The sequence below is a fragment of the Atheta coriaria genome, unplaced genomic scaffold, assembly GCF_025399875.1.
Source record: "Atheta coriaria isolate IRGN ID8LTWV9N9 unplaced genomic scaffold, Caltech_Dcor_3.1 hic_scaffold_4_pilon, whole genome shotgun sequence".
In the NCBI taxonomy this organism is placed as follows: domain Eukaryota; kingdom Metazoa; phylum Arthropoda; class Insecta; order Coleoptera; family Staphylinidae; genus Dalotia; species Dalotia coriaria.
The window spans coordinates 2,438,041-2,463,810 of NW_027045446.1; the positions used below are offsets into that span (position 1 = coordinate 2,438,041).

Genomic DNA, 25,770 nt, shown 5'->3' on the forward strand with positions numbered 1-25,770 from the left:
AAGATGACTTGGAAATTTGACGCGGAAAAACGTCATTAATGATTTTTAAAACCAATCAACATCGATTGATAATGTAATAATAAATGTATTAGTAATATTAAGTAGTTATTACGTGTGCTGGTTATAGAAGAAAAGTTTATTTGTCTACATGTGCATTGTTTGCAATAAGTAATCTGATTTAATTCACTGGTAAGTTGATATTTTTAATACGGCTCAAGTTTAATGGGTTGAAGCAGACACGTGCGCTTTGTTGGACACTGCAGAAGTCGCAAAGAGATTGATTAATTGAGCCGTCATCTCGTGTTACTCACTTTTTTCATCATTTATAGTTCATTCATGAGTTAAAAATGTGTGGTGTCTATTTTCACTACAAAAATCGTCATAACTTTTGTACTTTTAAAGATAACAAAATGCGGTTTTCATGGTTGCACGTAGAATCTTATAAACTATCTTTTTCAATAATAAAAATTTAATTAAAACATTTGTGACTTATAATAAAATGAATTTTATGTGAAAAAATTAAAAACATTTTTTTTTGCTGAAAAATGATTATTTTGGTCAAAGTAAATATATTAATATTATTATCACTAATTAAATTGACAGTTTAAGATGTTGTAATTAACATGCCGAAAACAGCATGTCATTATCTTTTGTCGTTTAGAAGATATAAAGATTTTTATAAAAAGTTTTTTGACAGTTTGACTATAAAAATGTGTAGTATATATTTTCGAAACAAAAAATCATTATAACTTTTATAGTTTTAAAGATAACAAAATGCAGTTTTCAGTAGTAAACGTAGAATTTAATACACTATCTTTTCAATTAATAAAAATTTAATTAACAAATGTATTTATGTCATTAAACTGATTTTTTGTAAAAAAATGATGTAATAATTTTTTTTGCAAAATTAATTACTATTGACAAAATAATTAGGTTAATGATGTTATCGTTGATGAAATTGGTAGTCTAAGATGTGTTAATTACCATGCGGAAAACATCATGTCATTATCTCTTGTCATTTTAAAGATATACGCATTTTTGTAAAAAGTCTATTGACAATTCGAACGAATTTATTCCGCAGTTCACTGAAGTTTAACTCTTAGACGAAAAACTCTCGAGAATTCACGATAACCGAATGAATGGAAGCATTATAAAGTACTTATTTGTCTCACCACGAGAAGATTGAGCGTGATGAGTGTGTGAAACCCCGAATATATTATTCGTTTAATCGTCATAATGACGATTCGAACAACAAAAAAAAAAATGCGAATGTGACGAGAATATTACCGAGATAAATTTAAGGTTTGACCCCCTGACAATAACCAACTACGTTGCGTGAGTTGACACACATATTGCTTTTTTATTGTTGTGTTCCTCAGCCACGCTGACAATACACAGGGTTATCTCTTATCGCATCGTTACAAAACACATCGTCAAATGTTCGCGCAGCACTAAAACGCAAAAAAAAAGTCGCGAGAACGCCGATAACCTATACGATAGCAGATAATTGCCATCAAAATAACAATTATAAGAAATGCGCGATAATTTCTTGCAGCTTTCAAAAATAACGTGACGCGATCTGCTGACTTCGACTTTTATTAAATTACTTGCGCTTATCTTTTATCTTTATACCTTTCGAGCGCATTCGCGGCGCGAGCTTTTCCTCGCTGGCGGCGAAATTAAAAATATTTACTACATCAATACAAGGATATGGTAATAATGATGTAAATATTTGATGATTGGATGATGTAAATGTATAACTTTTGATTGCAACATTGACCATGACTGTGATGTGACGTCAAGAGTTTTCAATTCAATCATTTCAATATTTTTAACGACAAATCAAAGTTTCTTTTTGGTTTATTTAAATACAATTAATGTTTTCTTTAAATAGTGTGAATATATCGTTTGTCAGTCTTAAATTTTTTGAGTTTTTAACTTTATTTTACATTATTTTGGGCGATGTATTGATTTTTACAACCAAATTCGTCATAACTTTTATAGTTTTAAAGATAACAAAATGCGGTTTTCAGTAATTAATATAGAATTTATTAAACTATCTTCTACAAACATAAAAGCTTAATTAACAAATTAGTGTACCTTAATAAAATGTATTTTTTGTGAAAAGATGACAAAATAATTTTTGGGTCCAAAAATAATTATTTCAGGGCAAAGTAAATATATTAATGACATTATCACAGATGAAATTGATAGTCTCATATGTGGTAATTAATAGACCGCAAACGGCTTGTCTTAATCTTTTGTCGTTTTAAAGATATAAACATTTTTGTAAAAAGTATATTGACAATTCGACCAAATAAAAATGAGTAGTATCTATTTTCACTACAAAAATGATCATAACTTTTATAGTTTTAAAGATAACAAAATGCGGTTTTCTTTATTAAACGTAGAATTTAATAAACTATCTTCTTGATTTATAAAAATTTAATTAACGCATTTACGTTTTATAATAAAATAATTTTTATCTAAAAAAATCCAACGTACTAATTTTCGTTATGCAAACATTTAATTTAAATTCTAACAATTTCAATATTTTTAACATCAAACCAAGGTTCATTTTCAGTTTATTTAAATGATAATAAATAACATTACCTCTAAACTGAGCGAATCCGACGTTTGTCACTCTTAAATTTCGAAAGTTTCTCAAGTTTTTAACATTGTTCAATACAACTTGGGAGCACATCACGCGTCGGAAAAACATTTTCACCAACTGTGCGTGGCTGAAAAAATGCACACATCTAAATAAACGAAAAGAAATCAAGGCTGCAATCGTTGAATTAATATTGCGCAAGGTGAAAAGCTAAAACCAGCGTAAATAACGTTAATAACATTCATTCGAGCATCATTTTTGCACGCCAAGAATACATATACCAATATTGATACAAGACGTGCTCAATTATTTATGCATTGTTGCATACCGCCTGCAAATAGCAACAGTTTAGCAACAGCTGATTTATATCTGTTTGAGTATGACGCGTGGTAAACTTACCCGAAACAGATGATGTTAGTTTTGTGTAGTTTATGATAATGCACAGATGAAATAAAAATCGAGCGTGATTTGTGAGGTGACAAATGTTTAAATAAATGTTTTTATTATTTCATACTTGAGAATGCTCGTTGAAGGTCGGCAAATTGAAAATAAAGTGATAACATTCGGATTATAGATATCAACGATTGACAAATGCTTATCTGGATTTCGATTATGACGAGTTACAGTCGTGACAATTCTACATTGATATTGAACATTATGACGCAGCGACACGACGTGCAAAAGTACGAAGCGGGACGAATTAAAGTCCTGCAAGAGGAACGCTTGCATATACAAAAGAAAACATTCACGAAATGGATCAATTCAATTCTGCAAAAGGTTGGTGAAGTCTTTGAATATGCATGAATAGGTTGTTTGTTTATTATTTGAAAAATTCACAGGCTCGCATGGAGGTGGTGGACCTCTTCGAGGACCTCGCCGACGGTAAAAAATTGCATAAACTTCTCGAGATAATCACCGGCGAGAAACTGCCCAAACCAAATAAGGGAAGCTTGCGCCTACATAAACTCGAAAATGTGAACAAAAGCTTAGCGTTTCTGCATACCAAAGTGCGACTGGAGAGTATAGGAGCCGAGGATATCGTTGATGGTATTCCCACTCTGGTGTTGGGTTTAATATGGACGATTATTCTGCGGTTTCAAATCCAAGAGATCGAAATCGACGTGGATGAGGAGAGCGAAAGCTCCGAGAAGAAATCTGCCAAAGATGCGTTACTGCTGTGGGTGCAACGAAAGACGCACGGGTATTCCGGCGTCAACATCAACGACTTTTCTGGTTCGTGGCGAAGTGGTTTGGGTTTCAATGCGCTCATCCATGCCCATCGGCCGGAACTCTTTGACTATAAAAACTGGCACCAAACTCGCACATAGACAATCTGAATCATGCGTTCGACGTGGCCAACAACGAGCTCGGCATTCCACGACTGCTGGATTCTGCAGATATCGATACGAGTCGACCAGATGAAAAAAGTATCATCACCTATGTGGCATCCTATTACCATACATTCGCTCGCATGAAGAACGAGAAAGCAGAGCGGAATCAGCATCCAACGCAGATTGAAGAACATATTGCTACTGATAAAACAACAACAACGCGTTTACAAGACGATACATCTTTAAAACAAAATGAAGCTTATAATACAGACAAACCCAAATGCCAGGCTCTTCTGGATCAAATTAATGATTTACACATTATATTAAACAGTATAAAGTCTAGAAGTAAAGGACAAGGACAAGACGCACCCGGGGTGTCCAATTTGAATCAGACTCCTGAAACAGCTGTTGATAAACCTGTGGAAGAGGCAAGTTATGAAACCAAAATGGTTCCGGTTGAAGTATACGAAGAGGAACCAGTTGAGAAGCTGGAAAATCGTCTGGTGCTTACAGAAAGGGAGATTCCACAGGTACAAGCTTTGTTTCCGTATAGTAAAGATGATTTTTCGATTGTCAAAGGAGAGGTGATGTTTTTAACTAGTAAGAACAACGCGGATTGGTGGTGTGTACGTAAGGCAGACGGAACTGAAGGTTTTGCACCAGCGAATTACGTCAGGATGATTGAACCACGATTGATGAAGTTGAAAGTCAACAAACAGGAGAAGGTCATAGTGATGCAGAAAGTGAAAAAGATCAAAATGGTACCACTGGAAATTTCAGCGAAAAAATAAACATCCCGTATTAGTTTAGTTTTTATTTTAATAAATTGCTTTGAATGCACTAGAATAGAATTATTTAACAAAACAGTGTGCACGAATCGCGAGCAAAATACACGATTCGCTGTGATGGCGTTAGTTGAATAAATAATATCTACGCAAAAATATAACAATCACTAAAAACAAACGCATCTGAATCTCTTACAATCGACTAACATTAATTTCTAATGAACTGATGTCAACAATATGCAATTTATATATATATATATATTAATTAATTAATATCTTCTACTTTACATGTTTACATGATGAAACCGAAAGAAAAACGAGAACGCAAAATACCATCGTGATTTGTTCGAGTATAACTTGTTATTCTTGATTAATTACGACATTACATCAAAGGCACCAGAGGTGAGAGTCTGTTAATATTTCGCAACCGTTGCTCAAGGTCATGCTTGTGTATATGGAAGAACAATTCGTGTTAAAATTCAAATCTCCTGTCCTGCCACCTCGAATAAATAACTCTAACAGTATTTGGCCGATGACTAGATTCTCAAACCGTGAATACATCTACAATTAATATTGGTTGCAGTTTTAGTTAATCTTCTCCACGTAGTTTCCCGGGAAGGTGCCGAATGCACCAGTTCGTTCACTGGTACCAACGAACCATCCATCGTCACATTTCTCCAACACCTGTACCACATCTCCTTCCAACAGCTCCAATTCGTCTTCGTTTTGTGGACGATACTTGTATAATGCTTTGTATCTACAAACATAACCTCATCAGTAGATAATTCATAATAAATAGCAAGAAATATTCTACTTACGGTACAGGATCATTCTGAATGTCAATATGCAGCGCCTGTTCAACTGGGTTTTTCTTCAGGGAGCCATAGGTGCCTGCATCGGTGATCTGCACTGGTTTCGCCCGGTAGCTCATACCAAGATCTTGTGTAGGAAATGTTGGTACATAGTTATGTGTACCCATTGACTCCTTACCACCTGAGCTTCCATTGAGGAGCATTGAATGCGCTGCTGGACTAGCAACAGGTTTGCTTGATGGTAGGCTGGGAGCTTCTTGTGGATCAACCAACATCTCTACATAACTCATTGGGAAGATCCCTTTGCGTCCACCAATACGGCCTTCGTACCAGTTGTCATCAACACGGCGTGTCACCACTACGAGTTCTCCTTTCGCCAGAGACAACTCCAGATGACTTTGTGCTATGAAATTGTACTTGGCACGTGCTTGTCCTTCATTAGCACGTCGAGTGGTTGTTTTAATACCTTCATAAGGTACAATCTCGACGTAGTTGGATGGGAATAAACCAATCATGGCGTTCAGCTCACCTTCGTACCAGTTTTTGTCGATTTGTCGACGGACAAAGATAACATCGCCTTTTTTAAAGGTTAGCTCACGTGCGGATTGACCCACGAAGTTGTACACTGCACGTGCAACAAGGCGGGGTTCCGGTGAACGTGGACGTGACTTCATTCGGGATGACATTTCCTCGATGAAATCATCGTAGCGATTCAGGGGAATCGGTGATTTCTGCGAGGGTGTGAAATTGTCTGTATGACGTCTGCTTCTTCTATCAAGCAATTCCTTTGGGAAAAATATATTAAAACTTTTGTTTTATGAAGTTAAGTAGTAGGATAAGTCAAAAGTAAATTTGTTATTTGATGTTTATGTTTAGTGGAAGCCAAACGTTGCCATTTTAATGAAATTTAGAAACGCTGCGAAGAGAAAACATCAAATCAAATCGTGTCACAAACATGTCTACTCTTCATGGCGCTGTGGTTTCCATTTGTCAGCGAGAATAATTACAAATTTCTCTTTTTTTTTGCTTGTAAAGTTAGTTATTAGTTATTAAATTAAAATTTTTTTTGTTGAAGAAAATGGCAAACGAAACTTCTTCCAACTCAAAACCAAGACAAATCCACTCGTTGACTTACATTATCCGAATAACTGCTAACCTGCTGATGTTTCCGCTGTCTGTCCTTCTCGTAGATCTTCCGCATGGCATCCGCCTGCTGTCGAGCGAGCACATGCTCATCCACTTCTTCCTTTACTTCCTGTCGCACCGGTGTCCGGTAATGGATGGTTACCTCATTCTCGACGTACTTACGCGGTGACTCTATAAAAATCCACCACAAATTTTAAAAATATTAAAAATTCACACCGAATAATTAACATTATTCTCATAATTTATACAATAAACAACTTACGAATGTTAGTCAAGATGTTACTCAACACCAAACTCATTGTAAATTATTTTTCTTTGAAAATAAATTAATTTTTGTATTGTCTACGACCGAACAGTGACGATGCTCAGAGAAAACTGTTACAACTTCTACTTTTACTATGTACAAACGTCGTCAGCGTTGTGGTCGTTGTTGTTGAATGAGAAATTGCGGTGTGCGCACATGTGCAAGAAGCACAGAAGAGGAGGAGAGCACAAAACCGAACAAAACTGTGACTTACAAAGGCGCTGCGTAGACATTAAAGTGACTTTCACATAACTCCACATACTCTGACTGTGACTTGTACGAGTAACACTTGTCAATAAATAAATAAAAAATAAACAAACAAACCGTTCCAAGTCTTGCAGAATTGCGGTATTCTGCGGTGACCTCAAGAAACAGTTTGTTTTCGAAACACGCATCTTAGACTTAACTTAAGCACAGTTAACTTAATTAATTACTTCATTGTTTTCTGGCCTTGGTTGTTTTATTATTAAGATTAAAATTATGCAGAGACGAAATAAAGCATCATTTCCGCTTGGTCGGTTCGGCCACGAACCGAAATTTCTCTTTCGCCGCAAGAGAGGAATCAATCGTGCATTAAAATTTCAAATCATTTCTGGAGGCTGTGCAACTTTCACTCGTGCACTTTTACTTTAAATATCTCTCCTGCGGACAGGTTATTAAAACGTTTAAACTTTTGATTTCAACAGAATTGCGGAAATTAATTTTTCTCCCATTTTTACATGATTTTAATGTGTGAATACGTACGATATGGACGTGGCACATAAAATTGTAAATTGTTTCCGTTCAATAACCACGATTTTCGATTATTCAGCCTATCATTATCCAGGTTAGTATGATTATTAGAGTTATTGTCACGATTCACCGGTTCATGGTACGAACTGTAACGATTTCTTCGTTTTTCATCACTTGACACCATTTTGACTCACTTCCGCTCAATATGTTGAACAATCAAAACTAAATTCAATTATATAAACATTCATACCCGTAATAATCATCTGATAAGATAGGATATTATCTTATCGAAATATTACCGAATTATTCGTCAAAAAATCGCAAAAAATGTTTTTTAGTATTTTGTCTGTTATTTTGTTATATTCTCCTGTTACCTGCATTCAGGTCCACATTGGTATTATTTTCTTGAGTTTCCGGATCATGTTCGACGCTAGGTGGCGGTGGTGGTGGCCCCTCGGGTTCTATCATATAAATAACATTCGTTGCTATTCGTTTCTATACATATTTCTAGGTTAACTCTACACTATATTATCTAAACTGCTCTTTAGCTAAGCGTTAGTTGTGTTTGCTCTGTAATTTCTTCAAACCTTTAAAATGCACACTATGCTTCGCTGATGATGGCGTCCACCATGATCTGAACGGGGTGAGTACATCTTGGATATTCCTTCGGCCATTTTGTGTCGGTGTGCGTCGACGTACTGGGAGTTTCAAAATGGACGCCAGTTTACTCTTGTGTCGTGGTGGACTCGCTGATTTCGGTCTTATTAATACTCTAGGTACCACATCACCTTCTTCAGCTTTGGGATGTTTATGTGCGTACCAACTTCCGGTTAAATACTGGGCCACATCACGTAATTCGTTGATATTCGGCGATGAGGTGAACATGTGACCCAGAATGGACATCTGTTTATCTGCGGCATCAAAACGTTCCCGGAGTTTATGCACTTCTCCAACTGGTATACCCAAAATCTTCGCTAAATTCTCCGAACTCCTTGAAGTTTCCTTCCGGTGGGTCTTTGGATAAAGTGTTGCTATCTTACTGATGATATTAATATGAGGCATGTAACGATCTTCAGCCCTCAAACAAGCGGAACTTATCAGACCGGATTTCCGGACCCTGCTGCGCCCCCTACCGGATATCTTCGGATATTCAAACTTGGAACGTAATTCATTCACTTTCTCACCATCATGGAAGAGTTTACTCAATTGGGGATCACTTGCACAACGTCTTGGAGGTAGGGCATACCTTTGATTGTAGTAACCTTCAAATTTTTTCTTCAAATCTGTTACTTTGATTGCATTACGATGTGGGGACAAACTTTTAGCTCTGTGGAACAAACTGCGAAGAACCGGGGAACGTGGACGAGTGTATTTTGACTTCCGGCTAGCGGATAAAGGTTCTGTTGCCATCCGGTTCAACTGGGACTCTCCGAAAAGTTCCCGTAAGTCCTGATTGGACTGGGACCTTGGTAAATTTGATCTGAACAGTAAAGTGTCTCCTAAGTCATCAGCAGGTTCATCAGAGGGTTTGTAAATTGTAGGTGTGTATTCTTCTTTGTCTTTATTCTCAAAATAAGTCACCTTTTCTTTGATTTTATCTTTCTTTGCACCTGGGTCATTAAAAATGACTGTTTTTGTTGATCCGTCGGTGCTGGTGCTTTCTGTTTCAGATTTTTGGTGTTTCAAAGTGAGACAATCCGTTTTTATCTGAGGTTCAACTGGTTTGGGTTTAGCCCACACCTCTAAAGTGTCATTGATTGAATCCTTGTATGTTTTGGAATCATTTTTGGTAAGAACTAGAAGATAATCCGACCTTTTTTCATCTTCAGACATTTCTAGGGAATAACAGGTCCTTGGTGAAGAAGTTTCGGATAACTGTGCATTTGCAGCAGCAACAGCTCCCAAAGTCTCCTTTGCTTTGATTACGTTATCCCTGGTATTCCGAAAGTGGATATTTAATATCTCCTTTGATAACGATTGTGATATCCTCATCTTTTCCTCCTCACTCATAACCTTACCAACCAAAGTAGCACTTTTGCTCTTTTCAATAGGTTTGTGTTCTTTTGATGGTATGGTATCTGAATTCCTCCTCACTCTTAACTCCCTTGGAGGTTTGTTTTTATCAAGTGCTACTTCAATGGTGTTCTTCCTAGGTAGACTTAGACTTGGTGTTTTAGTCTTCGAAAAACGATTATCACTCCCATAAATTTCCGTGAGTTGATTTTTCAAAATATTCACTTGTTCCATTGACAAACTGCTCCAGATACGACTACCAATACCATGCGTCAATAATTTCTCATTCTCCGAGATTCTCTCACGAACAGAAGCTCGGGATTCAGACTGGGACCTTTGAGAATCATTCAAGGTATGTGCTAGATTCACCACAGAGTTACCTCTCCATAGAGACTTGTACACACCTCGTTTAATATTAAGTTCCTCTTTCAACTTCCGCTCGTTTTCAATTTGATCCTTGCGGATTTTCTCGAATTCCTCACGGAGATTCTCCACAGAGCGTTCTTTGATCCGCAATCCGCGATCCAAATTACGCCGCCATTTGCACAAAGGTTTGGTTCTAAATAAAAAATCATGCTCCTCTTGAGTTTGTTTCAGTTGTCTGTAGAGGGATGTAAGTTCACGTTCAGCACGCTCACGTTGACGTACCTCCTGCCAGCGATCGTAATCAATGATCTCCTCTTCGAATTTACGCCTGGGACGTAGATCACTTGAAGATGAAGTGCGTTCCAGTTGTCCCACACGTTCCAGATCCTGATAGAATTTATTTAACTCCTTAAATCTTTCAGATCTGTTGGTCATTATCTCGGTACTATGAGGTCTTGATCGTTTCTGTTTGATTCTCCTATAAGAAGGTGACCTTATAACCTTGGGAGATTCCGGGGGGTTGTATACTGGTGAAATGGGTCTTGGGGGACGTGGTGGTACCCTTTGTAATATTACAGGTGATACGGGTCTGGATGTTTCAGAAAAGTACAGAGTCTCACTTGGGCTGGGACACCTTGAAGATATCCAAGAACCATCAATGGAACTAGGTGTAGTTGCTCTTCTTACCACCACAGGAGAAACAGGTCTTGACGTTTGTGAAAAAATCAACTTTTCAATTCTTGGAGATTCTGGTGGTTTGTAGACTGATAATCTTTTACGTTCAAATGTTGGTGTGACGGGACGACTTGTCTGGGTGAAGATCAACTTTGGTGGTAGGCTTATACTTCTTTCATGGGTAGTGTCATTGTATTGAATGGACTTGGGACTACTGGATCTGGAACGTACCATATCCAAATACTTGAAACGTGATTCACTCACTGGTTTAGTATGACTTAAGTATCTTTTTAGAGCTCCCAAAGTAGGATCACAGATTCTCCGTGTTACAACTGAAGAAACAAAAGGAATAATCTCCGATGGTTGTTTCAGGGGATAATTGGGACCAAAAAATAACTGTTGGAAGAAACCTTCAGGTTGTTGTTTGATAAGTTCAGTTGCCTTGGGAACGTAGGCAACTTTTTCTACCATAACCTCTTTTGAGGGTGCTTTTACAGGTTTACCAGATGATTTCACTTGGGTATTCAACAACTCCTTCTTGGATTTGGTCTTTTTCAATACTTTCTTACTCAAATCTTCTTTTAAAACACTTTTGGAGGTTGATTTTGATTTTGGCGATTTTATCTGTTTAATTGACTTAAGTGAATCCATCGAGGTACTTTTCAGGGTACTCCTTGATCCTGCAATGGATCCACCTATTTTATTGGGTAATTTTGAAGGTGTTTTACGTGATCCATTGATTTTCGCCAAAATCGTAGCACTGTTACTGCCATTCATAGCACTTATTTGCTTCATCACAGCTTTTTTCACTTCTACAGGTGACTTATCTTTGGTATCTTTATCCCTACACTTGGAGCAAGGTCTACTCCGAGTGCAGTAACATTTATTAACCAGGGGAACACGTTTCTTCATTTTTTCTTCAGTTTTCACTTGTACAGGTGACAATTTAGTTGTTATCTTTTCCCGTAAACTTTTAACACTGCTCGGAGGTTTCGGAATTGGCGAAAAACAAGTTTCATGACGATTGGTACCAGATGAAGAAGCTGGAGAGTTGGATTTAGTAGATTTCGGAGTTTTTACAGTGTGTATCATCCGCAAAGTAGAATTATTCCTTGATGATTTACGTCTTGGTGGACTTGGAGGTTTTGGTTTAACAGAAACCCGTTTTTTACTGTCATCCAGAACAGGTTTAGTAGAATCTCTTTTGTACAGACTTGAAGGAGCTGTTCTCTTATACGCAGCAAAAGTATCATTATCAAACGTAGTCAAAACCGGAAAACAAACAATCTGCTCCCTTTCTTTATCTTTGCTTGAACTTCTACTGCGTATAGGCATGTATTCCGTGTGTGTATCCTCTAGAAAATCAAATAATCTATCAAAAGAATGCTGAGGGTTTTGATAGTTGTGCTTGTGCGAATTCTGCAAAAACATGTTGAAGAAGAAACGTTGTACGGTGTTGTTTGTGTTGTTTTTTATGACCTACGTATGTTGTTTTACTTTTGGCCATGCGTAAACATGTTAGTCACACATTGAATTCAATTTACACACAGTAAACACTAAAGATTACTAAATTACTCAAGATTATGGACCACCACCAAAAGCCGCACCAACAAATTGTTATGTTTCGAGATTAAAATAATCTAAGTCTAAATCTAAGCGATTGCAGCAATTATAGCTTACCTTTAGGTCTGTCTGGGACAACTTTTCGTAGGCCGTGCAGGGGGACATCTCCGCCTTTTTGGATTATTTTGTAAACCTCACGTTGTTCATGAGGGTTCAACTGCTGGGCGGTTTCATCACGACGACGGAAGACCAGGGTAGAATCACTTTCATATCCAGATTCTTTCAAAGCTCTAAAACAAAGTTTTGGAAAAAATTTTTTGGAAAAATAGACTTACTGGCTTAAATATCCTTTTGGTTGTACTAAGGGTACCTTCTGTCTCTGCTGTTGTTGTTGTAATTGTTGTTTCTCCATCTAAAATATTAGTTTCCATGTTAAAAAAATTTTTCTCGAAAAATTTTTTGTGCAAAAATGATTTTCTTGATTTTTTTTAAAGTGGAACACAAAATTATCATCCTTACAGCATTCTGACGAGCAATATGATATGGATTCATACGCGATGGACACGTTATAGCCGAATGATCGTCCAGCCACTTTTACGAGTATATTACAAGCAGTGCCAATCGACGAGCGCACAAAAATCAAAACACAAAAACCACAACCAAGTTAGACACATTAGACACACATTTGCACTTCAATATAATGATATGTTAGAGAAAACAACGCTTAGCTCAAACAAAACCAACAGAAAAATGTTCAAATTTTATGATTTACCCCATCGAATATGTCCATGACTTCGTCCCACCACTACAACAAAATTCTAAATGTAATAAAACAGCTCCAAAATAAAAACTAGCGATAACATTCATAAAAACACAAAAATCTACCTTTTTAGCTTCACTTTCACTGATTGACGACTTCCCAGGTGTGTAATTCTCAATCTTTCCGGGTTTATTCAATTGAAGAGCACTTTGCGTCTGTTGAACTTGCGGTTTATATCTTAAAATTAACAAATAAAAATTTAATCATCTATAATAAACAAAATATTAATAATTACCTTATAGTTGTTGTGTCTTCCTCACGTTTTCGTAGAGAAGACGTTGGTTTGAGAGCAGTTTTTGGTTTGTTGACTGAATTCGGCAGAGTTGTTGTAGAATAAGACGCGTAGCGATTATAAACAGTTGGATCGGTTTGAAAAGCGACGTTTGACGAGCTCCCACCGTAGGGATTGGTACGCCGACGATCTAGGGTGGCGTACTTGTCGTCGGAGAGGGCTACGTCGCTGTCGTACGCACCAGCTTCCGGTTCTGAGAGGTACCCGGTCGCGAAAGGTTGTCGAGCTGGAATATTTCATCGCATGTTATCACCAACGCATAACAGAGGTCGAGTTCATCGTAACATGCGATAATAAACACATATTTCACTGATTTCTTCTTAGAATTTAATATGAATACAAATTATATTGATTAATTATTGATTAATGTGATTTATTTACCTCGATTTCGTTGTTTGTAACGAATCGTCACGTATTCTTCTGTAAAAATATAGAAAAAAGAAAAACTCAAACGTTTCATTGTCTTGTAATGAAATTTTACGTTATTATTGAGAAGAATTAATATTTACCGTCGTCGTATTTGCTTGGGCGATGTTTGTGTATCGTTTCGTACATCCGTTTGTACCAATGTGTCATATTAGCATCTCGGATTTCCTAAATTAATAAAAAAATTAAAAAATCATAAAATTAATTTTACGATGTTTTGCATGATTATGTTAACAATTAAACAATACAAATGATATTTACGGATCTCAAACCGACGGGCATGCCATGAGTTGTCGTAGGGCCTATACCTTCGTAGGGTTGTCTCACCTGATGATGCACAACACGTTTCGGACGTTCGCTATCCGAATCACTTATAGATTCGGTTCGTAAGTTATATACTGCAATGAAAATTTAATATTAAATGTATAATTGGTTGCCTAAATAGTCGGTAATACTATATAATACAAATATTGTGTATTTGGCTGCATATATAACGATATACTTACTTAAATCGTTTTGTGAGTTATAAGGCGATTCGTTTTTCCTCCGTGCGCGATCCTGTTCGATGTAAACCGCACTCTTCGGCGGTATTTGCCCTTCGCGAGCTTTCTGCAGTAGGGTAATGGTGGGATTCTGCGCTTTCGGAAGTCGTGGGCTGAAATCAGCGCCGAAACCAGGTCCGGGCGCTGATTGGCTAGTCGGAAGTTTCTTCTCGTCTACACTGCTATTTATATCTTTGTTCCATGGTGGTTCAGCATTAGCAGAACCCTAAAATTAATCAAAATCATAATAATTATATTATAAATAAAATAAAACACATTTACATCTGATTTTGTGCGATTTTTACGCTGCAGAACAGGCGATTCGAAGCTAACCGGACGAAATTCTTTACGCTCTGGCGTTGGCGAAGAACCAGCACTTTTCGGTGTCCAAATGGGCGCAACGTTATCGTCACTACGTAAAGATTCTTGCGATGTAAGTTGAGTTGACTCTCGTTGTAATTCTGTCCGATCAAAGGACGATTTCTGGCCGGGACTCCAGATACCTGCAAAAAATCAAATTATTTTTAAATTTTACAATAAATTAAACAATAAAATCACGAAAAAATGTTATGAATAATTTTTAGTATGCACATGCATACAAAATGGATAAAAATTTAATAATTTTCATGTGTGTGCATGCGATATGTACAATATATGATTTTGAGGTTAGAATAGGTTATGTTAATTGTCATAATTTTCAAAATTGGCAGTGGTACAACAGGTAACACAAGTATTATCAAGACATTTATGTTCATGAAAAAGTAAAATGTTGAAAATTGAAACCGACACCTGATATACTGAGTGTTACAAAAAAACACACATTAATACGAATACAAATACTAATGTTTGCGTTTACAGTACTCGTAATGCATTTGTCGATGTGATGATGAAAACGTTTGCAGCAGGCGAGATTACCATCGACGGCGGCGTATAAAAGCATTTAAATTTAGAATTTTTGCAATTAGCGTTTTGCTTACATACGCCAGGCATCGCACATTAAAACATCACAACCAGACTAAATTTAGACTTTAAACAATACGTTTCGTGTAGAAATAAAAGTGTTATCAGACTGTTATCACTAAAACAAAAGGGCAAACGTGTGATTTTAACCTTGATTTGGAGCGGTGGCTTTAAACGTCGGCGCTGGTGTAATCATATCGAAGCACAATCAGGAAACAATCACGACACGATTCATTTAATTGATAAACAATGAATTAATGCATTCGGATGAGATTTGTTTGTGGAGCGCGCGCGCGCTATTTTCGCCGCCGAATTGAAATGAAAATGTGGAAAATCAAACGTCGCGGCCGCCGGCACGGCATGCACTGAGGTTTTCCACGGCCGCAACCTGCAAACTGCCATCGAAAACAGGCAACAATAAATATAAACCTCAAAAATGAAAATTTCCTTCAAATATTCATAAAACTAATTTTTTTTGAATTTTTTTTATGAATAAAAACAAAATTTTTACTTAATTTCTTTAGTTTTGTTGTATTTTTAATGATTTTGATTGTTTTCTGCCACACTCTGTATGTTAACATGTGGTAAATGTAAAAATATCACACCGTGCGCGTCGCGACGCTACACCAACATATGCATTCGGAACCGAGCGGAAAAGACGGCAAATGAGAGCTAAATTAAAGCGAAACGCCGCGTATACAAATTTAGAAATTGTAACGAATCTCAACGGCACCCACAGCCGACCAAAACACTGTTTTCAACAAGTAGAAAACTTTTTTACACGCATTTCAACACAACGTATGCAATGACACAAAAAATAACAATCGGATTTTTTTTGTGGATTAATGATTAAGTCAAGGTCGTGCACGTAGCTGATAATATTTTCAATGTGTGTTTGTTATTGCGGTGAACAACAGTATGTTACCGATGGCCTGAATATTACTCAATCACCGTGCATAATTCATCCACGCCGACGCGTTTCCTGTGCTAAAAACACTCAAATTGTGCGCAAGCATATTTTAAGGTTAGAAACGTAAGCTATTATGAGCGTTACAAGTTTTAATTGTATACCTCCACCCTTAGCAAACAAAAACCCTCGAGCCAATGTTAAGCATTCGTCAATCTCGTGCAATAAATCCTGAAATCCTTCAAAACGGCCCATCGATTGACGATTCCTTGCCAAGCAGCGTGTTATACGTCGAACACGACGTTCGGTTTTATTCCTGCTTATATCCTCAAACTTCATCATCTCCAAGTTACGAGTATGAGAATAAAGTTTGTTGTTTTCCTCTGTGTCGAAAATTAATCGTGTTAAAGAGTATTTTTAGCCATGCGGCCATTGAGAATTGAAAATAATTTGAAAAATTTCACTCGTGACTGTAGGCAACTTACGACACACGCTCGCACTAAAAAAACCAACATGAAAAACAAAGCGATGATATTGAAAGCGAGAGATTTTAAAATGCGAAAACAGCCGCTGAGAATTCACACCGAGCACTCACCGTCACCATCACCAGAATCATACTCTTCACTATGTCCATTTTGTTCTCCTGTATTGCTTAGAAACTCTTGTAAATGTTTTGGTACTTTCTTCGCACGTAACTCAACCCCGTCCAAAACTAACACTGTATCATTATCTGACTTCTCTGCACTTGACTCACGACTATCCTTGTGATTAGCATGATTTCCATTTTGTTGCCTGCGTTCATTAACAATATCCATAAACTCTTTCTGAATATCATTAAAGTCCGCCATTTTGATAGCCGGCGACAAAACTTCTTCGTTTTCATTGAGTGATATCTTGATAACTTTCTGGGACTTACGCTCTTCGCGTTCGGCAAGTTGTCGGCGATATTCTTCATACATTCTCTGTCGAAACTCTTCCTGTGGTGGTAATGATGTTGGTCTTGTTTTCTTGACATTACAAGCACGTGGTGTTAACATTTCGTTCAATAACTTGCGTTTCTCAGATTCGACATAGTCAAACTGTGCTTGAATTTGTTTCTCTTTCTCGATTAAATATTGCATTTGTTTGACTTGTAATTCAGGCGGGAGCGACCGTCGGCGTCGTGGCGCCGGTTTGGGTGGCGTACGCGGCTTTGCGGAGTTCTTGCCGTCGTTGACCCAGTTTTCCGACTCGCGCGGAAGTTGTCTTTTTGGCACCGCTGGTGACGTACGCACCAATTGCAGCCACTCGGACTTATCTTTAGCATTGAGTCGTGCTTCATGCAATCGGCGAAGTTCTTCCAAATTCGTCAAATCCATCAAATTCGTTGGCTCCACGCAAACTTCCGGATTGTTCAGCTTTTCTTTTATGATTATATCTAATAATTTTTTACTTCCGGTGATGTCTACTACTTTCTGTATCACCATTTCTTCTTTTATAGTTTCTGATTCGTTTGTTGTTTTTCTCAATTCTTCTTTTGATGTATTCGAGATGATGTTAACGCCATTTTGGTCTTCTATAACTTCATTCGAGTTTATTTCCTGTTTGGAGTTGCTTTCTGTAACAATATTCGTAGTCAGAACTTTATTCATTGAAGAGATCGAGGTTGTAGATTTTGAAGCAAGTAAACTATCAGTAAACTCCTTCAAACTGTTAGAAACCGTTGCTAGTTCTTCAAGGGCATCTTGTCCGAAAGGAAGGTCAACCAAAAGTTTTAAACAACTTTCTTTCAAACTCAATGGTTCAATTTTCTGCAAGTCTTCTTCAACTTCCGTTTTGCAGTCTGTTTTGCTGCTTCTTCCGCTTCTGCAGTGATAGCTGCCATATCTTTTAACGAAGGATTCAATACCACCGTTGTTCCAATTGAAGAATTCGAAGACTCACTACTCCTAGACGTAGAACGTTCTTTACTAGTCCGCTTTGGAGAAAACACTTGTTTCTGACTCAGAACTTCCTTAAATTCCTTCTCGAATGATTTCATGTGTTCAATCTCTTCCTGCGCTTCTAGAATCTCTTTCTGGTCTTTTTCCAAAGAATTCTGTAACTGATCAATGAGTTCCTGGTCATGGGCAATGTTCAATTCAGTTTGGTGGATCCTTTGCTCAACTACAGCAATTTCTGTGTCTATGTTTTGTTCAGGTTCAGTTGATCATTGGTATTTTGATCATATATTTTCTTTACAGTTATTTCGAAAGTTTCCACATGTTTCGTTGACTCTTTTTCTTCTTCTTCAATCACAATATCTTTAATAATCTCTTCTACATATTGTTTGGAGCTTTCAGAACTATCTGGAGTAGGTGGAGGTGTTTTCTGCTCAGAATTACTCATTTCTAAGTCTTCTGAGGTTTCCGATTCTTCATCATCACCTGAAGATGAATCCAGAATGACAACTTCAGCTTTACCTTTTTCTATAACACCTGTATTTACATGCACAACGTTAATAATCTCCTCAGAACTGTTTGTTTTACTTTTCGGAATCATTTTATCCTGATCTAGAGTTTCTTCGGAGATAGCTTCCAGGTATCGTGCATTATCATAAATAGGAGTAAAATATTGCATTAGTTGACGTCGTTCATTACGTTTTTGTCTTATTGCAGAAGAACTACGTGCTGCTTTTGATCTAGATTCTACATCTTCTTCATCTGTATCCACACGAGCCCCTGATGCTCCAGGGAGGTTTAATTTATCAATAAAATACCTCAATTGATCTTCTTCTTGGGAACTCAGTTTAGAACCAACTTTAGTTGGAGATTCTGTGTCTAAATCTTCAGTTACTTCCCATTCTACATCACTTTCCGCTTCGGATATGCAAGCTTCATTACTAGCGAGGACTTTAACATCATCATCACTCAACTCATCTCCGGATTTTAATTCTGTGATTTTGATATTTACAGAATTCGAGTCTAAATCATCTAAACTTTTACTTTTTGCTATGGGGATTGAAGTTTTCTCAGAATTTACTAACCCCTTTGATGAGTTAGATGCAGAAATTATCTTTTGCACCCAATTTTGGTGACTCAACTCTATATACAGAAATATTATCACTGCTATTTGATGTGGATATGCTCGGAGTAACAATTTCTTCAATTTCTACATGTTGCAAACGACTTTTCTCAAAATTCTTTCGTTCAATTGATTGTTTCTGAGGTAGTGCTTCATTATTACTTGGTTTTGGAGTCTTATCAACTTGTTGCTGCCCAGAATGTGACTTTTTATTCTTTCTATGTCTGTTTTTCTTTCGTTGAGGCATATCCCCGTGTCCTTCCTCTTCCTTTTCGCGAAAATAGGTCGCTTCACGCACGTGCACCAATTCTCCTACTCCTGGTATGTAGAAAACACAACACACGACATGTTCATTTGCACAGCGAGTTAAAAATAAAACTGGAAACGCGTATTTCAAACGTTATCAAAAAAAAATTCACTCAGCGCCAGCAATTAGTGTGTATTGTTTGCGAGATACTAATCATAAACACGTGCCACACAATGATAAGTATATTCAGCTACAGCAACAGGAAAAAAATCTGTTCTCGCACTTTTTCTCTCTCACTCTCTCACTGGCGACTAAATAATGACCGCGTTCGTTAGCACACACACTGAAAGGTTAATATTATAGTAATGACCGTCGCGACGCCGCCGGATTTTCGGATGATCTCGCGATTCACAAAATAAAAAGCGCTGTGTGTCGCCGGGAACTAATAATGGAACGACCGCGCCACATTACCTAACTCACACGAACTGATCGTGATCATGGCAAGCAAATATTGCGGAACACGCGCGTAATAACGTAATAGCCATTCATATCAGACGCACACATACAAGTGCCGCATTTAAAATTTTTTACATTTCGCAACTAAACCAGCAAAAAAAACGAAAATATGATATCTTCTAACCTTGAGGAAAAAAAACACGACATGTTTAATAAGTGCATCAATGAATAACAAGTTGTGAATAACTGTGAACACATTGCTAAATGTAAATTTAAATTTAAACGGCGTCCTTCAGTCGGTATGTTAAGTTTAAATATAGTTATAAATACGATGGGCGCGTTATTCGAACGGAAATGTAGCATTAGTCTCATCTGAGTGTATATTGTGCAGTGTGTGGCTAGCAAATAAGACAATTACCTCTTGTGTCGGAAGAATAGTGACTTGAAGTGGGTGTTAAGGTAGGTGTCGCTGCTGATGTTGGCGTCGGCGTCGCAGTTGACACGCACGGCGTCTCGTCAACCTCCTGTTGCTCGAAAAAATTCTCGTATTCACTCTCCAATGCTTTATCCAAGTCTCCAGGGCTCACAGGTTGTCGAAATGGATTCGTATTATTCGCAAATGTTAAACCATTTGTTCTTCGTACGTTTGGAGTCGATTCAATCGCTGGAATTAAATTTTTAATGCAATTTTCGATTGGCGATGCACACAGGTAGACATGCACGACGCACTCTGAGGTGCCGGATGGATTCGATTTCGATTTTGATGTTCAATCGATGCCCTGCACCTCACCTACCAAGACTCGTCCATCGGCTATTATTTCCGTTTTCTATCCGCGGCCATTGTTGGCGTTTTAATTGTGTTTGATCAGCGCGCATCACCACATGTGACCGTCCATCCGATTTGGTCCACATACACCGCTGAATAATAGAAGCAGAACTGAAAACTGTGGCGTGTTTTCAATGCCGGTAAACAAATTAAATACTTAGGCACACGTATCATGTGTATGAGGTGGACAAAATCGACTCATCCGGTACCAGGTAATACCGATGTCAGAATCGGAATATATCTTGATGGCAGTTTGTACTCGAATCAAACGCATGCAGGCAATAAATATCACAACACAATGCGAATCGAATAAAAGCTTTAAAGAGGATGGGTGCGGCGCTTTGCTGAATAGTTTATACAATGTGTTACATAACCTCAAACGTCATTATATAAAAAAACCTTCATTTTTATTTGTTTTCATTTAAAACATTTAAAATTTTATTTTCTAAAATTTTTTGTTAAAATGATTAAAACACTCTGTATATACCGAAGGTAAAACACTCCTTGTTCCATTAATGTTCACTCCTTTCATTCTGCAAATTCTACTGAATTTATATCAGTACCTTTTATTTGTTTAGCCATTAATTTTAGTTAATTGAATTATATGAGTATTGCATTGGAACTGGCGGAAAGCAAAGCGAAATAAATAAAATTCAATTTGTTGTGTGTTCTCCTGACCTATATTTGTTTTTGTGCTAAACACGCCTGACGTAATCACATTTAATTGATTAATCTATGCTAGAGACGCAGATATGAACCGTACCCAAAATATATTTAATCGTCCGTTAAATTTCAAGCAATAATAAACAAATTAAAATAATAAATATCAATTTCAATAAAAAATAATAAAAAAATATTTTACCTGGTTTTAATCCTCTCCAATTATTAAAATAATGATTTTTAGTATTAAAATTATAATTGGAATAACTAGATGAAGATGAAGATGATACTTCACTTCGTCTTCGTCTTCTTTGTCGTAAATTCTTTAAAAATGTCTGTATCTTTTGTTTCCCGCGTTTTAATGACACACACTTGAATTTAATCATTATATTTCAACCTTTACTAGATGAATTTATCCATTTTTCACTGAAGAAAGTATAAATTCGTTTGTTTGCTGTTCAATAGAATGAAATCAACTGAAACGTATTTCTCCGACGTTGTTTCATGTTACATGTTCTATTGCTTTGAGGCAGAGCTAATAGCTAAGGGCGTGAGTCAACGTTTAAGTGCTTCACAACAATGGCATCGTTGTGTCTTCTGTTTCTCCAAGCGCAACACACACCAGACAAACATACAGAGAGTGAAAACTTACATGATTTCGCTTCCTTTTCGAAAACCTCGTTGATTTCTACGACGCCATTAGTTTTAGGTATTGTAGCGCCATCTGGTGTATCTTCATCGATGTTAACTTGGTCGCCATTAGTGTTATTTGATGTATTTTGTTTCCCAGTGGATGAATTTGGATCATTTGTGGTGAAAAGTGTTGTGTGGCTGGTAGATGTTGACGTTTTTGATGTTTCATGTACGACTTCTTGTCGATGATGATGCAGGATGGTTTTGTATTGTCTTCGTTTCGGAGAATTTTGGCAGTCTCTTAAAAAAATTAAAATTTAGTGGTTTTAATTAGTTTTAATTGTAGATATTAACTTTGTAATAACTTACTCGTTTAATCCTAATACCAATCGATCCCCAGCGCTTTTCAGCAGGGTGTGCGCCTCGGAATTTGTGATTTCCTTCGTGGGGCGGCCATTGATCGACGTGATGAGGTCACCTTCGCGTACACCTTTTAATGATGCTTTACTCCCTGGATTGACCTGCAAAAATATCACAAAATTAAATAAACAATCATTAAACTAAAAATAAAACAATTACTTTTAAATTTTTGCTTTTTTGTACAAAATTTAAGCATGATTCAATTTGAACACCAGACCGAACTGTTCGTGAACGATGTTCGTGAATCGAGATTTGTAGCCATGTTGCGAATGGCAAAAACGTTTGTGCATCCCTCGGGGGAGTTGGAAGCGCGATTGCGGTCGGAATCCAGAATTATGGTGCTTCAACAACCCGCCCCCTTCGACTGGCCGGCGCGAAAGCTCCCAAGAGACCGTCAACAGCACGCAATAAACGCTGGACACGCGCTACTTGTTAATGCAACAAAAGCTCGGACGCAAATCAACAACAGAACAGCCAACGAACAGATACATTCTGCATTTGCATTCTACACGCACCAGACCACAATCAACAGAAACTTCAGAAACTCAAACAGAAAATAAAATAAAATGTTTTCAGTGCATGTTTAAAATGAAAACAAAGTGCATCGACATATTCAGGTTGTTCTTTGATATCATTTAATATCATTTAATATCATGCGAGGAAATGTGATCGTTTTGAGTGTTCGAAGGGCTTGAATTCTATTGCGTTTCTGATTTGCAACAAATCAATACATTATAGTAGGTGTCCCACACATGTCCACCTATAGAATAGTAAATAATTCTGTTCACACTCTGTATTTCGGTGTAAAACGACCTGTTAATGTTAATAGCATATAAAATGAAACGCAGGGCGTTTTCACGCATCGCCTACGTGTTTATTGTGAAAACACGGATGGCATACAACGATATTTGAAACTTCATTACGTATTCCTCTCAAATATTCATAATATAAATACCTATGTTTGGCTTTTATGTGTCAGGAAACTTTTTGTAACCTAATACGCATGAATGTGTGCGTAACGTAGGCAACCAACATCACTAGTCAGTTGTATTGATGGTGTGGTTACGCCACTGGCCTTAGAAAGATAGGTTTATATGTTTTGTAAACAAAGCGAAAGGCATTAAAGCGTTGTCGACACCGCCAGAATGGCGTCTGGCTGACATTTAAATGGAACAAGAGCTAAATTCACGAAAAAAACTCAAAAAAAGCGAAAAATCAAATTATTCGTTTTATTTTTAATGTTTTTATGCATTTTAATAGTTTAATCATTGAATTACACAGTAATTGTTTATATTTAACCGTTTTACATAACCAAGGACGTAAATTATTAAATTTCTGCGTCATTTACTGTTGATAATGAGTTTGCAAGAAATCCTGTTAAACAAACGATACAGAAACCGTAAGAACATGTTTTTTGTTCACTGCTAATAATAGCCCATGGCACGTGCTTGCAATTGGTAAGTTACTGCGGAATTCACTGTCCTTCCTCAACAAAACAAGCTATTATTGTTAAATCCAACCGCGTGGAGATAAATCGGATAGATTTTCATTTGAATTTCGCGTTCTGTGGTCGGAGTCTGAGCTGGCAATTCGTCGGTTTATGCATAACAGGTTAATATAAACACTTTCTCGTTAAATATTTATCTAAAACGCCGGCGCGAATCGAACGGCTTTAATGTTTTATGCTAATCAAACACACACAGACACCGAAACGCACTCTGAATGCAAATATTTTATGTTTATATTTATGTAATAATAAATAATACAATATGCGGATATGGTATAAATATCTTTATATTAAATTAATTTGTTTTTAGTTAAAAATACGCTTGATTTAATAAAAGTTTCATTTAGAGTTTAATTTCAAGTATCACGCACGCATCATTTAATTCCTCAATGATTCGCTGCGTTTCTTCATGCTTTAACGAAACTAATTAAGTATTCTGTGCATTTGTGCATCAATGTCTCTTTGTTCGTTTGGTGAATTGCAGCCTGAATGTCAATGGGATCCAATGAAGAGAAATAATTGGTTTTACTATTGCATAATTACAGTTTGACTTCGTTATACACAATTTTTTTAATCTAAGCAATTAATGAATGCATATTCGGTTGAAATTTTTTAATTTTCGTAATTTAAATGAATTTAGCACGTTCACAGTTTGTGCAATCCAATCAAGTTAAGTAATCCGTGACAGGAACACTCAGATATCGTTTGAAGACGATAAATACAAAAAATTACGACTGTTTCGCGTATTTACTCAGCGCCCAACCCATCTTAGCAATTATCGACGCTCTGCGTATGAAATATTTATTCTTTATTTGTCCAGCGGAGAATTAATTCATTAACACGTCGTCATTACTTTTCATTAGCACGTTTAACCGACATTTTAACGTTTTTAACGTTTACAAATGTAAATGCAAAACTTGTATTGTGTTTTGATGCATTTACGCGCCCATGAAGAATTTGTGCGAACACGATTGCGATTTAAATCAATAGTCGTGCAAGACGAACACGTTAACACGTTTTTTCGTAGCTTCAGGCAGATTACAAAACCTGACGTAATATATTACGCATTCCTCTGTAAATAAATTAAATAAAAACGTGAATTTTACGTTTTATTTAACTATTTGTGGCTGTAAACAGTTAGAAATGATTAATTGTTGATTGGCAAAGACATTCCTCGAACGTATGACGGTTTTGGTCGTGTAAGCGATGGGAAATTGTCTGTATACGTACGTAATAGTTAACTGCAAATGGTAACGCATAAAACAAATAAGTACAATTTGCCGTATTAAGATTCTTTGACGTTGAAAAATTCAAAAACAAAAAATTTTGACAAAAAATAAAAAATCACCGTTATAAGATAAAATTTAATATTTTACTTACACGTGAAATTTGTAATTCTCTATCATTATCACAATTCCCATGCATTCTGAATCCCCACGGTGGACCTCCTTCTAACGCAACAATCCGTTCACCCACATCATCAACCTTAACGTCAATAATTACTTCCATAATTCACAAAACCACAAATGTATTTATTTCAGCTCCGATTAAACATGTTTGATGTTTGATGTTTGTTATATTCGCTAATCAGGACAACCGAATCCGTCAATAACACATCGCACTTTGCGCACATGCGAGCGCGAAATTTTGATTCACCGCCAAAACCGCACTCGAAAAAACCACTCCACTACAAG

At 36.8% G+C, this 25,770-nt stretch overlaps 2 protein-coding genes across 6 annotated transcripts; one reads left to right on the plus strand and one right to left on the minus strand.

The window, feature by feature from the left end:
* The first annotated feature begins 17 nt into the window (after positions 1-17).
* LOC135790259 (alpha-actinin-4-like) lies at positions 18-4,782 on the plus strand. 3 transcript variants are annotated; one of them, XM_065300380.1, is made up of 3 exons: positions 18-189; positions 3,186-3,388; positions 3,451-4,782. In XM_065300380.1, the coding sequence occupies exons 2-3, from the start codon at positions 3,203-3,205 to the stop codon at positions 3,937-3,939; spliced, it is 675 nt and encodes a 224-aa protein (XP_065156452.1). In that variant the 5' UTR covers positions 18-189; positions 3,186-3,202; the 3' UTR covers positions 3,940-4,782. The 3 variants fall into 3 exon arrangements, with proteins under 3 accessions (XP_065156452.1, XP_065156453.1, XP_065156454.1); XM_065300381.1 differs by lacking the exon at positions 18-189 and adding an exon at positions 2,648-3,086 and having other exon boundaries at positions 3,145-3,388; XM_065300382.1 differs by lacking the exon at positions 18-189 and adding an exon at positions 2,648-3,086.
* LOC135790252 (uncharacterized) lies at positions 4,742-25,770 on the minus strand. Of its 3 annotated transcripts, none has more exons than XM_065300370.1 (21): positions 25,457-25,769; positions 22,519-22,670; positions 22,169-22,449; positions 20,449-20,694; positions 16,881-17,882; positions 14,701-14,921; positions 14,383-14,644; positions 14,204-14,274; positions 13,960-14,044; positions 13,832-13,870; positions 13,394-13,676; positions 13,224-13,335; positions 13,111-13,143; positions 12,858-12,929; positions 12,674-12,750; positions 12,456-12,628; positions 8,309-12,130; positions 8,096-8,182; positions 6,675-6,856; positions 5,546-6,324; positions 4,742-5,484 (listed from the first exon to the last, which is right to left on the minus strand). In XM_065300370.1, exons 1-21 carry the CDS (start codon positions 25,583-25,585, stop codon positions 5,313-5,315), a joined length of 8,280 nt encoding a protein of 2,759 aa, XP_065156442.1. In that variant the 5' UTR covers positions 25,586-25,769; the 3' UTR covers positions 4,742-5,312. The 3 variants fall into 3 exon arrangements, with proteins under 3 accessions (XP_065156442.1, XP_065156441.1, XP_065156443.1); XM_065300369.1 differs by having other exon boundaries at positions 14,138-14,274; positions 25,457-25,768; XM_065300371.1 differs by lacking the exon at positions 13,832-13,870 and having other exon boundaries at positions 25,457-25,770.

Excerpts from the sequence above, each read along its gene's own strand:
- LOC135790259 (XM_065300380.1), top strand. The coding sequence starts at position 3,203 with ATGCTTATCTGGATTTCGATTATGACGAGTTACAGTCGTGACAATTCT. Across the intron at positions 3,389-3,450 it reads TCAATTCAATTCTGCAAAAG|GCTCGCATGGAGGTGGTGGA; the intron begins GTTGGTGAAGTC and ends AAAAATTCACAG.
- LOC135790252 (XM_065300369.1), bottom strand. The coding sequence starts at position 25,585 with ATGGAAGTAATTATTGACGTTAAGGTTGATGATGTGGGTGAACGGATT. Across the intron at positions 22,671-25,456 it reads GAGAATTACAAATTTCACGT|GTCAATCCAGGGAGTAAAGC; the intron begins GTAAGTAAAATA and ends ATATTTTTGCAG. Across the intron at positions 14,645-14,700 it reads AAAATCGCACAAAATCAGAT|GGTTCTGCTAATGCTGAACC; the intron begins GTAAATGTGTTT and ends GATTAATTTTAG.